The 13,834-nt window shown below is 39.7% G+C and overlaps 1 protein-coding gene across 3 annotated transcripts; it reads right to left on the bottom strand.

Annotated features, from left to right (window-relative positions):
* Positions 1-5,790: 5,790 nt before the first annotated feature.
* slc25a40 (solute carrier family 25 member 40) lies at positions 5,791-13,715 on the bottom strand. 3 transcript variants are annotated; one of them, XM_048259982.1, is made up of 12 exons: positions 13,599-13,715; positions 13,223-13,287; positions 12,866-12,971; positions 12,648-12,707; positions 12,449-12,555; positions 10,643-10,710; positions 10,156-10,280; positions 9,300-9,473; positions 8,577-8,686; positions 7,437-7,518; positions 6,888-6,968; positions 5,791-6,438 (listed from the first exon to the last, which is right to left on the bottom strand). In XM_048259982.1, the coding sequence occupies exons 3-12, from the start codon at positions 12,957-12,959 to the stop codon at positions 6,293-6,295; spliced, it is 1,047 nt and encodes a 348-aa protein (XP_048115939.1). In that variant the 5' UTR covers positions 12,960-12,971; positions 13,223-13,287; positions 13,599-13,715; the 3' UTR covers positions 5,791-6,292. The 3 variants fall into 3 exon arrangements, with proteins under 3 accessions (XP_048115939.1, XP_048115941.1, XP_048115940.1); XM_048259984.1 differs by lacking the exon at positions 13,599-13,715 and adding an exon at positions 13,504-13,577; XM_048259983.1 differs by lacking the exon at positions 13,599-13,715 and adding an exon at positions 13,504-13,577 and having other exon boundaries at positions 12,866-12,967.
* Between the last annotated feature and the right edge of the window lie 119 nt (positions 13,716-13,834).

Below are 13,834 nucleotides of genomic sequence, written 5' to 3'. Positions count from 1 at the left end.
CAGTACTGACGTGTGTGAAGACGGTGAACACAACTTCCTGACCTTTTCCCCTCTATGTTGTGTCTTAGCTTTCCTCTGTTGCTGCTGTAACCATTGTGCTTTTTGAAAGAGAGAAAGAGAGAGGGAGAGAGAGAGAGAGAAATTAGGTGTGTGTGAAGTAATCTAATCGCTTTAGGATATATAAGACTGATGATATCCACCTCACAATTTTAAACCATTTCAAGCCAATCCAATAGACCAGCCAGAACAGAGTGTACAGAAATTAGGATCCTTACTCTCAGAGAGAGAGAGAGAGAGATCATATTTCCTTTTAATATATCAATTCTTATCAAAACAGGGCCTACTTTGTTTCTCATATCCTGTAGTTATATCTTTCTCACACACACACACCACCCCAGATATACAAGTACAACCCCAAATCAGAAAAGTTGGGACGTTGTGTAAAATGTGAATAAAAACAAAATGTCATAATCTGCAAATCTCGTAAACTCATATTTAGTTGCCAAAAGGACACAGACAACATATTACATGTTGAAAATGACAAATTTGACTTTTTCATGGAAAATATATGTTTTGAATTTGATACCAGCAACACGTTTCAAAAACAGTTGGGACGGGGGCAACAAAATGCTGGAAAAGCTGTGTAATGGTAAAGAAAACAACAACTGGCAGCTGGCAACATGATTGGGTATGAAAACAAGCATCCCAGAGGGGCAGAGTAAAGATTTAGGGGTATTCATCACTCTGTGTAAACCTGTGTGGACAAATTACGGTATGTAGCAATGTTATTTTAATGTTTCTTAACATTAAATTATGAGGTATTTAGGGAATTCATCATTACAACAGTACATAATATCATTAAAATATCCAGAGAAATATGCAAACAATAACAATATTGGATGGCCATGGTCGTTTGGAACCTCAGATGGCACTGCATTAAAACAAGACCTGTTTCTGTAAAGAAAACCATTTTATGGGCTGGAATGGGACAGCATTTACTTCTCAAAACTAGCAACTGGTCTTCTAAGTTCCTAAACATTTACAGAATTTTGTTAAATGAAGAGGTGAAGCAGCACAGTGGTAAACTTTCCCTGTCCCAACTTTTTAAAAACATTTTGCTGGCAAGAAATTCAAAATGATTATATATTTTCCATTAAATAGTAAACATTTGACATGTTGTCTATGTCCTTTTTGCTGCTAAATATGGGTTTACAAGACTTGTATCATATTATGTTTTCATTTGCATTTTACACAACGTCCCAACTTTTTCTGATTCGGGTTTCTGACCAGAAAGACAATATACCGTAATGACCCAGCATACTGAATGTCAGTACCTTTGGCCACTAGTAGGAAAAACATGTATGTTTTAATCTCCTCCACATGATCGAGAAGCCTACCATTTCAAATGAATTAGAAGATTAGAAGTTACAAAACCCCTGAATAATGCGGCTTTAAGTGTGCAATTTCAAAGTGATCAGGGTAGATCCCTGTGTGTGTGTGGCCTTGGTTTGTGGGAATTCATAATTTTTCAGACCAAAATCATATTAGACACCAGGCTCAAAGTCACAGGCTCAAAATACAAATCAGGCAGCCCATCTGTTTATTTATCTGGAAATCTATCCAAAAAATCATTACTGATATGAATTACAGTTTGAGCACTCAAAAGCTGTAATTGTACTGATATCACAAGTGGAACACTTCAAAGTAACCTGATATGTGCAAAATGTCTGTATTTTAAGACAACTAAATCAGAGAATTATTGGCAAAACTGTTTCCAAACCGTGTTCGCTCTTGTAGCATCCATGTCAGTATTAATCTCTTGGACCTGTTCATGTTTAGATTAGTTCAGATAATATGCCAGCCATGGTACATCAATAGCATTCAGTATGACTATATGACTGGATTAATATTTTATCTGGTAAGATTTAGCCTACAGTTGCAAGTGTGCTTAGATATGAGTAAAATCTCCTGGTCAAGATAAGGTACATTTATCTTATTTCCGTCTGTTTGACAGGCTAGTCCATTTTAGAGGTCAAAAGCTGCTTCAACCACTGTGTTATGCATTTCAACAATGTTATGTAAATGGCATTCATTATTTCAGATATTGAGGAACTCTAATCATATGATCTGCTCTGGTGATTATTCATTTGGTATTTATTCCCAAAGAGATTTCAGAGTTGAGATTGAGGTAAACCACTGTGCCACAGTTAGAACAAGAGCTGTGTTGGGAATAATCCTGTTGTATTTATCCTGCATCCTTCCTCAGGATAATGTTAAGAGAGAGAAAGTGTGTGTGTGAGAGAGAGAGAGAGAGGGAGATAGAGAGAGAGAATGACATGGGGAACTCACTTTTAATATATGCCACACATGCCACAAAAGGCTTTTCATTGGCTTAGTGGTAGGAAGTCATTGTTATTTAGTTTCACTTTCAATTAGGGCAGCTTTTCAAACAAACAGTGGAAAAAAATTAAACTTGGCCACGCAGGAATGTGAGGGTTGCTACTTCAGTGGGATGTTGAAGCTGGACTAAATAAGATGGCTGTATATATCTGCATGGGGTAGGAGAGACTTGTAAGAACAGTGGAGCAGATATGTTCCATACAAGCACATTACAGTAATACCTAATGCCCTTCCCCTAACATCGGGGTGGTATTTAAAGAAGGGGCCAGCTTATAGTAACGGCTCAGTATTAAGTGTCAGGACAGGAAGAATGACACTGTATTATTTAAAGAGGAAGTGATCCATGTGTTTTTTATTTAGTTTGTAAGAAAAGCTTTTTCGAGGACAGATCCTGCGAGTTGCACTAGATAAAAATGCTCTCCACTCTGAATGTTGCTCTCATTATTGCTTGTCTCAGCATTGTTATTATTATGAAGCCTTCTAGCTCGGCTGGGTCAGAGAAATGACTCATCATTTTACTCATAGAAAAGAAATGTTTACAAATCATGAGAACGTAATGTGAATGTATTTTTTGACCCAGCTTATTTCATTTCATAGGTATGTCAGAGAGTCCACTGTCCATCCGTCCATGCATATTCTTTAATGAAGATTACAAGTCTCAATTAGTTATGCCAATTGACCATAACTTATGGTAATGTCAGCACATCTGTCCCACATATAAGTATACATAGAAATTTTGACTTTGAACATTAAGAGTGGCACCGAGTGAATGAGTAATTAGGATTCAGGCTTCTTCCATCCACAGTTGTCTTTTTATTAAAAGAGTCAATGTAATTGCCATAAGCCTAAAATGTTGAGTGTGAAATCAGAAACAATTATGTTGACTGACATTCATTCAAATTTCAAGTCAAAAACAGTTTGATATTGTCTGATACATGAGAGCATGCTGCCATTTTACTGTTGTTGTTAAGACTAAGCTCATGGCATCTTTGTCAAAGTCTTATGACTCACAGTTGCGTGTTCTAGAATCCATGTGTTGAGGATTCCTGCCAAAGTGTGTTCTTTTGTTGGGAAGTTGGTCTGCTCCTTCGGTTATAACGCATTACGTTAGTGCTTATTTGTGTTCAGTTTTATTTTGAATATTTACAGATTGTTTTCTTGTCTGACATTGAATGGATCATCTCCACCTTTGTTCAGAGGGGTTGAAACTGAATAAACAAATCTGTGTTCAATTTTATCCCTCATTGGAAATGCCTGCTGTTGGTTTCCCTCATGTGATTTGTGGATTAGTTTGAGTTGTACCATGTTCAGTGGGCTGTGTGGGTCGACGGCTTACTGTGTAACAGCTACACAGGAACCTAGTATGCTTCCAGAATTACAGAGAGCACATTCGACTTTGGTTAACATACTTTGAATATTCTCTGTTACATCCAAACTACGTGCAAATTACGAATAATTCTTTCTGAGCCAACTATACGTGCCAACAAACAATGACCAATCCAATCTTCTCCCTGTAAGCACAATTAAAAACAAATTTAACAAGTCCAGCCGGCTTTACTCCGATTACTGAAACAGGTTTTCCTGTTGGCTACTATATCCAAATGTCTATGCAACTTTTTACAAAACAAGACAAACAAAAACTGGCAAGAGTGTTTTTTTTATTGCTGTAGGCCTACTACGAAGTAGAATACAACAGAATACAAGACAGATAGATGACCAGTGATCGTGTTAATGACTGAGGTGCATATGATTGTAACTTTTCAGTGACTATCCTTCAACCTTATACTGACACTTCTAGATTATTTGTTCCTAACTATGTGGTCTGAGGTATTGGTAGTAGTATGGAATCAGGTGTTAAGTATGGAATCGAGTGTTTAATTTCCATTTTGCATTTCAACTGTTAAAGATAGAGATAGATAGATAGATACTTTATTGATCCCCAGGGGAAATTCAAGAAAATGTTAAAATATGGTGTGGTGGCATCCAGGCTTTCCGAGACCCATTAGAACCAAAGATTCTAGAGCGCTTTGATTAGAACGATATGGAGTCATAATGGTCATTGTGACAGCACAGATGGTTTGCAGGGTTGTATTGAGAATAATGTTGTCAATGTAAGCGAATGCCGAAAGCGGAGTGCGCCATGCTCATTTCGATGCCGGAATCCACAGCACTTAAATGTACACTATGCAAGATTTTCACATTAATATAACCTTATGAATAATAATAATAATAAGAAGAAGAAGAATAATAAATTTTATTTGTAGAGCGCTTTATCATGTACTCAAAGCACTGAACATTGTAGGGTAAAAAAAGACCCTACAAGCCAAGTAATGGGGGAATTGTTCACCTAGCATAGCCATACAACATAATAGCCAGTCCCTAACGAGAGAACCAGCCATGCCATATATCTAGTGGGAGCACTACAGTCACTGAAAATACCTGAACTTGCATAGTATACCTTTAAGATCTTTGATTAGACCTGCATGGAGTCATAATGGTCATTGTGAGTGACGAAGCACAGTAATTTGGCACAGGTAAGGGACAGCACATCATCACAGAGCTCTGGTTTGACCACTCATGCTCACAGCTGTCCTCATGCTTCAAACACAACCCCAGCTTCATCATGGGGAAACACCAAAGACCTTTAACGGGGTGAGAAGATCTCTTCTTCTGGCTTCACAGCACCATCTGCATATTCACTGTTAATAAAAGTAGTTCACTGCTGCTGCCTTATTGTGCATATGGTTGAGTGTAATCAAAAGTGCTTCATGGTAGTTACGGCCTCTTCACAATGAAAACTGATTTACTGGGATGTCATTTTTTTTTTTTTTTTTAAAGTATAATTTACATTTCAGGTATGGCACCCCAGCAAGCATAGAATCACAACAAGCATAGAATCACAACAATGCACTTGGTTTTGTGGGGCAGGAACAGATTTCAGTTTCAACAAACAAGATCACTCTGATTAGATCAGTCCCACCTCAGTGAGAGGGCATTTCATCATTAGATATGGTTACCCTTCAAGACACGTAGTTCAGTTTGGGAACGTGCGCACGTCCTAATTAAGGTGCAGGAGCCAAAAGTCCAAGATCCAGTAAGAAAGAAGGTCCGCACACTTGCTCTCCGGTTATTTTCTTATTTTTGATTTCAATCCCCACACACAAAATCAAATAAAAGAAAATAAACGGAGAGCAAGTGTGCGGACCTTCTTTCTTAAGGCCCATTCACACCAAAAACGATAACGATAAATAAATATCGTTCTCGTTAATATGAATGACGACGTTCACACATAAACTATAATGATAACGACATGAAGAACGATATCGTCGGGGATCACTTTCACTTTCATTTTCACAACGATAAAATGCTAATAGCCAATTAGAACCCATCGAATTTTAGCCCTCACATTTATTAACACAATGCGAGACTTTGTTTATCGTTGTTCAGTGTAAACGCTTTTATCGTTATGGTTATAGTTATAGTTATCATTCTTGGTGTGAATGGGCCTTTACTGTACCCTTCAAGACACTGCATTTATAACACCAGTCCAAGGAATGACTGATCTGGGTCCAGGTGCACTAACTGTTGCACACTCATGGTTAAATGATTGAATGATTTGGGGGGGGTGATTTTTAAGAGAACAGCGTCAAAAGGCCCTGCGTCTGACCACAACTGGTTCTCTCTGGAGCCATTATTAAAAGAACAGCGTCAAAAGGCCCCGTGTCTGAACACAACTGGTTCTCTCTGGAGCCATTATTAAGAGAACGGCATCAAAAGGCCCCGCGTCTGACCCAGTCCCTTTGCGTCCTCTGGGGAGGAATGTAAAAAGCACTTCAAATTCCACTTCATTTTCCCTGCGTGGACTCATGTCTGGAGTCACCGTCGTCCGGCCTTAGGAGCTGCTTGTGTGGAGAGTGGCCAGCGTCCTCTCTCCTCTCTGCTCCTGATTGCGCTTGCGGAAGAAGGCCTTGCCGTACTCGTACGTGCTGATCATGATGGCACAGGCCGGGGCCACCTTGATTAACCTGGGCATGAACCCTGGGAAAGAGAGGAGACAAGGACAGGAACGTTATTGATTAACCTGGGCATGAACCCTGGGAAGGAGAGGAGACAAGGACAGGACTGTTTTTACAGGGATTGTTCATGGGAATATACCCACTATCAGAGCGTTATGGAGACATCTGCTGGCGGCTTGAATTGACACATTACTATTTGAAGAGGAGGACGTAGAGGCGTGACATACAGTAATGTATGGTATGTGTTTAGAAAATCTGTTAGAAACGCTATTAACTTAAACTATATTAGATATATTATAAAATACACACACAAATCTAGCAGTATATGTGCTTGCATATCTACAGTATTGGGTCATCACATTTGCACGCTCAAACTCTACAGCACAATGTGCTGCTTTACTCAACTCAGATAAAAAGCTTCAGAACTAAATGCTGGTCTAAACAACGTCGCAACTAGAGCACAGTGCTGACCTGCAAATAGTCCAGCCGCTCCACTCTCAGCCACTATCCTCCTCATCACCTCCAGGGTCGAGCACGTTGCCTTGGCGGACACTGAGACAGAGAGCAACACATCACATCAGGCCCAAGGACTGTATGGTCTCTGATCAGGCCAACTTATTCACTGTAAAGTGTAATGAAAATGCAACATGCAAAATTAAGCAAACACATACACTTACACAAGGGGTGTTATGCCAGCTAAACTTTTGAGTGATATTAAAAAAAATAATAATGACGCAATTATCTTTAATCTGTCATATTCAGACTTTCGGCGATTAGTTTAACACAAAACTCGGGGTGTGGGCATAGTTTCAATGGGCCCCATACCACTCCACACACAAAAACATTTGCAAATGCATCTTATTGTGCATTATTGACAGGCTGACAGGCTTCCAACTCCATCCCCCCTTCATATACAAACTCTGTGTGCAATAGGAATGGAACTCAGAATGGAACACAATGGCCTTTAGACAGAGTGCCACTGAAACAGTCTGTGTGTGTGTCTGTCTGTCTGTCACCTACAGTTCATAGCCTGTAGTTCCCCCAGCTCCACCTGTCTCCTAGTCTTCACCACGTCAAAGGGCAGAGTGGCGATGGAGGCAATCTGTCAAGATAAACCCACAAAAACATGAGCAATCACTCCTACAGTGAGAATGAGCAAATGAGCTCGTATCAGCACATGGGTTTACGGAACAAAAGAATGACTGACAAAAAAGTGATCATGTGCTTTTTTTTTTTTTTTTTTTGCATTTTTAAATCACATGAATTAGGTTTCAAGTTCCTCTTTTTAAGGTAAACTGACCCTCAGATTTCATTGAAGATCAATGACAGCTGCTGCATACTGCCATCTAGCTAAACTAGCAGAGAATATACAAAGCTACACCTGAAGAATAAATGCAGTAACAAACTGTGGCCAACTGTCCTCCATAAAATTTGTTTGGATGCTACTGGTGAATAACCTAAATAGATCATATTTTTAGACCAAATAAATGCAATTGTCAGGCAAGTACAACCACTCTACGGTATCCTTTATTTATTTTTCTGAACAAGAACTACAATACCCACGATCCCCAGAACAGAAGCTATGCTGTGATCTCGTTGCCCATTTACAAGTGATAAGTTGTCTGAAAAAAACGGAAAAAAATTAAGTTAAATTAAATTTAAATTCCGCAACGACACGCCCATTTCAAGTCGTCTGACGAGAGGCAATCTCTTACAAACCAGAGGACCCCCAAGTTCGGAGGAGAGTTGTTACCACTTGAAAACAAAGATGGCTGCGCCCTGTGTTTGTGTTAAGTAGTTGTGCTATTCTACTCTTCTTTTTGCTGCTTAGCAAATGGGAATGTCCATTTCAATAACTCATACACATTCCAGTGCCTCAAAGGTATGTGTTACGTTGTCTTGTTGTTTGTGGAATATCGTGGTATGTGTTGTTTATCCGTTGGTGTTGGTAAAAGTGGCTAGCAATGTTGCTGTGTTGCTAAAAACAAAGGCTAGACAACACTACGTTACTCGAGGTGAATAACATGCTCTCTGGCTCATTGTGTTGTGATGAGCGCAAACGCAAACCAGAACGCATATAGCTCGGTCTTACGAGGCAGTGACATCATTTCAGAAGTTACGGGTTGTCCCAATGGACAACGGGATGGCAGGACTACTCACTGATCCAGATAGAGCTCCTGCGATGAAGGTGATGCTGAAGGTGGGATCTCTGGTGCCATGATACTCACACAGCCATATCTTCATCTTCTCATAGTTATACCAGTACATGGCTAAAGAGAGAGCAAGTGTGCAGGTGTAGCACAGTGGAAAGTTATAAAATATTAATCATACGATACTAATACTGTGATATGACTGACCAGTGCATATGTATTCAATGGTTATGTGTTCACCCTGTCTGTATGGTCACGTCAATGGGGAACCTGACATGTTTTACTCACTGACAAAAAAAAACTTTTTTCCTGAGGGGACAAGAAAGTACCTATCTATCTAAAGTATCTATCTAATACAATATGTTGCCAATTGACTGATTTCTTGACTGCCACTATTTTAATACATATTAAACGTGGCAAAGCTTTTGCACATCTCTTTTTGGGGATAGGTGCGTCGGAGAAGACCATGGGTCATGAATCAGTGGTTTTAGAAGAAATCCCGCACACTGTCCATTCCGCATGCAAACATTTATTTGAATATAACACAACGTTGAGAGCGAAACAAATAAATGTCTGAGACCGAATCAAATAAATGTTTGCATGCAGGATTTCTTCTAAAACCACTAATACTGTACATGTTAAACAAAATAAGTGCCAATGAAACCAGAAATATGTCCAAACATACTCTGGTACATCAGTGCAGAGTAAAAGAGAGGTATAGGGCGAGGAATACCTGAGAATGGGACATCTCTGAGTATGGTGGGGCCCCAGCCCCTCCATAGGGAGAGCCAACCATCATTCACCACTGAAGAGCGAATCACGGCACTGAGTTGCTTGTAGGACTGCCTTTCTGACTGCAGCTTTGTGCGGATCAACTCCAGCGGGCTAATTACTGTAGCAGAGCCCACTGCAACACACACACACACACACACACACACACACACACACACACACACACAACACAACACATATACACACAAACACACACACACACACACACACACAAAACAAAACTTATACAATAATACAATGCAATTAATAGATCTGCACCATAGAAATGTCTAGACACAAATGTATGCACACAAAATGGGTAGGTAGTTTTGTTTTTTTACTCTCCCCAGCATTCTCTCATCATGTTTTGCTTTCATATAAGGTATCTATCTATCTATCTATTTCAGGTAACAATAACCAAATATTGTTTCTCTCACGTTCACTGCTTGCATTTCATTAGTGCTATTAGGAACTTAACATACACCCATGCATTCCACCTGTGGACCACCCTCCACATCATGAGCTATTTGACTAGAGAAATGCAAATGTATTGTTATGAAATGCAAATAGAATGTTATGAAATGCAAATGTAATGTTATGGAGTGCAAATGTAATGTTATGAAATGCACTGCAATGCAAATGTAATGTTATGCAATGCAAATGTAATGTTATGCAATGCAAATGTAATGTTATGAAATGCAAATGTAATGTTATGAAATGCACTGCAATGCAAATGTAATGTTATGAAATGCAAATGTAATGTTATGAAATGCACTGCAATGCAAATGTAATGTTATGAAATGCAATTCAGATGTTACCCCGAGCGATGGCTCCAGCTAATAGCGGTGCCAGATCAGCTCTCTCTCCCATTCTGCTCCTCATTATGGCACAAAGCTGGTCGTAACATGTGAAATAAATCACCGTTGCTGGCACAGCCATGACTCTGGAACACACACACACACACACACAGGTATATCAATTAGAATGCCAACTTTGTGCTATCAAAGAACATGCCTGCTCAATGAGTCTGCCTGCAGGCAGTCACATAGATCAACCAACCAAACTAAAATATCTAGCAATAGTGAGGAAAGTGAGAGGATGTATGCATGAGAGAGCACACATTTCAAGCAATAGTGAGGAAAGTGAGAGGATGTATGCATGAGAGAGCACACATATCTAGCAATAGTGAGGAAAGTGAGAGGATGTATGCATGAGAGAGCACACATATCAAGCAATAGTGAGGAAAGTGAGAGGATGTGTGCATGAGAGAGGACGGATGCATGGTAATGCTAAAAAATTCCTTACAGTGTTGGTGGGAGCCCACTCCATAACGACGTCATTCCTTCTCCACGGATAATCTTTAAGAACGCATCCTGAAGCGGATCCGAGACACAAGAAAAGACATACAGCTTATTGGGCCAACTTCCCTGGTAGTTCCACAACACTATGCTGACATTTGGTACAGCCAGATGAGGAATTAAAGGAACCGTATGTAAGATTGTGGCCAAAACTAGTACTACAATCACTTTCAAATTACTGTAGAGCGGTGTATCCCCTCCCCCTCCCCTCTGACTGGCATAGCTGGCAACCCGGATGCTGAAACACTACTGACTTTGTGATTAGTAGATAGGTAGAGGGTGGCGCATCAGCCCAAACACAACATGACATCAACATCAGTTGAGGGCTGTAACTTCACTTTTTAAATGACAATATCCTGGCCGGACTACTGTTGTCAGTGATATAAGTATTAGAACTACTGTTGTCAGTGATATAAGTATTAGAAATTAACATGATTTCTTAATGTCCAGTGACATATCAGGGCCATTTTATGATTAATTGAAATACATTTCTTACATACAGTTCCTTTAATTACGTTTCCTTCACTTTAAATCACAAGACAAAGTTGCAACTTGCACATCACAACATCCAGCTGTATCGCTGTGTGGGGCGGAAGCTGCACTGAATACAACAGGAAAGCCCTGCAGCGCATAGTGAACACAGCTGGAAGGATTATTGGTGCTTCACTCCCCCCTGAAGGACATTTACACCACCCACCTCACCCAAAAGGCGACCAAAATTGTGAGTGATGCAAGTCACCCCGCTCACAATCTGTTTGATCTACTGCCCTCTGGGAAGAGGTACAGAAGCCTCGCGCCCCCGCACTACCAGACTCACCAACAGCTTCATACACCAAGCTGTAAGGATGCTGAACTCTCTCCCTCCTCCACCCTCAGCTACATAACATCCTGGACATTGGACCCAAAATGGCCGCCTGCACTACTCCACTTGCACACTTGCACACTTGTACACTTTACAACTTGGTGTTGTTGTCCTGAAAACACAACACTTCTGCTGCTCTTACATAACTTGCACCACTATGCCACTTTCTTTCTTACTTAGGTCAAACAGAACTACCCAAGCCTTTTATTGGCCTGACTTTGCACTAGTATTTTATTGACTGTCTATGCACAATTTCAACCAAATTTTGCTGCTCTTATTTGTTCATTATTATATGTGCCCTCTTATTTACTTACTTTTTTGTTTACTTGAATGTTATGTTTGTCTGTGGACCTAAATTGGCAAAATATGTCTTGTCTTCACCGTGGGATAGTGAGAAACGTAATTTCGATCTCTTTGTATGTCTGGAACATGTGAAGAAATTGACAATAAAGCTGACTTTGACTTTGATCACAAGATAAAGTCTAACTAACATTAGTTTTATATAAACAGGCTGGTATTGGCCTGGAACCACTAAAAACAAAGACTTTCTATATCATGTTTACATTCTATGAAGAGTTCAGATGCAAAACCCTCTAAATCCATCTGACCACTTTTCTTTTACATCAGGCTCTTACAGGTTTTTGTCTATAAATCGATATTTCAGACTAGGAAGAGAGTGGTATTTAGTGGGTTTTGAAGCTATATTATTTCATTAACGTATACTATGTGTGGAGAGCATTCACTCACCATGGTCCCTCACCATCTCATTTTTGACATGTGGCATTTAGAGGCTTTTTGCACCTGAATTCAACGCATATACTGACAACAACTTCTTATTGAACCCCAAGGAGACCTAGGGCCTCCGCCCATTGCTTGTCAGTTGTCACTCACCAGGGTTCCACTGAAGTGCCCTGGGGCTTTGTACCAAGCCTTTGCATTTCCATTCTCACATACGCAAATGTGATCCATGAGTCCGTTGCAGTATACAAAACATTTTCCTATAGGTGCAAAAGGTAAAAACATATATTTACATATATAATAGAAAATGCTCAGTAAAGGAGCCAGCACAGACCAACATTTCTCCGTTTACCTTTATACAAAGGGGTCTTCTGAGCTTGAATTCTGATCTTAACAACGTCCAAGGGCGTGACTGCATAAAACATGCATAGAAATAAATGTAAACAAAGGGCAAATGTGTTTTTATTGGTTACAGACATGGCTTGTCTAAAATTAATGGTGTTGACGTGCGTCTACAGTTTTAGTCAAAATTTTAGACATTTGAGAGGTTGAGGTTCCTAATCACTTTACCCAACAGCGATGTGAGGATGGCGCCAGAGCAGGAGGCAACCATCTGCTGTAACGGCGTGATATCCGAGTGCTCTGGAGAACTTTGGGAACTCATCTTGATGCCTACCTATTTCAAAAACATATTTTTAAGTACACTTCATCTTGTCAAAGAAATCCCTACAAACATGTATAATCTATTTCATGACTAAATTATCGACTACTATTCTGGTTTAACCTTTGCTCCAGCAACAGAGATAGCCTAATATACTCCTGATATCCTTCGAGACCCATGCTGATTCTTGTCAGATGACCATTCATCATTAACTTCATAATCAACAACTGAAAAATAAACATGTATCAAAAAAGTTTTATTCCTACCAGAATGCTCCTTCTTTCTGGATGTTTAGGTTCCCATTAGCTTGTTGTCCACATTTGGCCGACAACTGTTGCAGAATAAGCCAGTGTTACCGAAGGTAATTGCACACTGACTGCTAGTGCTAGATCCCATACGGTTGCCAATTAGCTACAGCTATAGCTAGCATAGATAATGTCACATGAGTAAACTGAATTTCATTAAGTTCTATCGTGACAATAAATGGGCCCGATGACATTACACAAAGACAACACAGATTCCGTCCAGAGTGACAGCAATGACTTACACTTTTGAGGTACAACTACATAACCATGTTGCATGTTACATGCCAGCTGTAGTTTCCGTACACTTACACAATCACATAAGTATCAATTTCATTACCTCACATTCCAGTAGGGGTATGGAGTACGTGCAAACACTGCCACACTATATACAAACATGAAATATTACTATATGTGCAAATAATCATATTCCAATTATTATGGGTACAACACATGCTTTCGCTGTGCTGAAACGTGGGTGCAAATAGTTTTATTGTTTTGAGTGTAAGATTTTTGTCGAAACTGCCGAATCAAATCTAACTGCAAGATCAAAACAGACGCATTGTGGGAAAGTTA

The sequence above is a fragment of the Alosa alosa genome, chromosome 13 (assembly GCF_017589495.1).
Source record: "Alosa alosa isolate M-15738 ecotype Scorff River chromosome 13, AALO_Geno_1.1, whole genome shotgun sequence".
Lineage (NCBI taxonomy): Eukaryota > Metazoa > Chordata > Actinopteri > Clupeiformes > Clupeidae > Alosa > Alosa alosa.
This window is presented reverse-complemented; position numbering and strand designations above follow the sequence as displayed.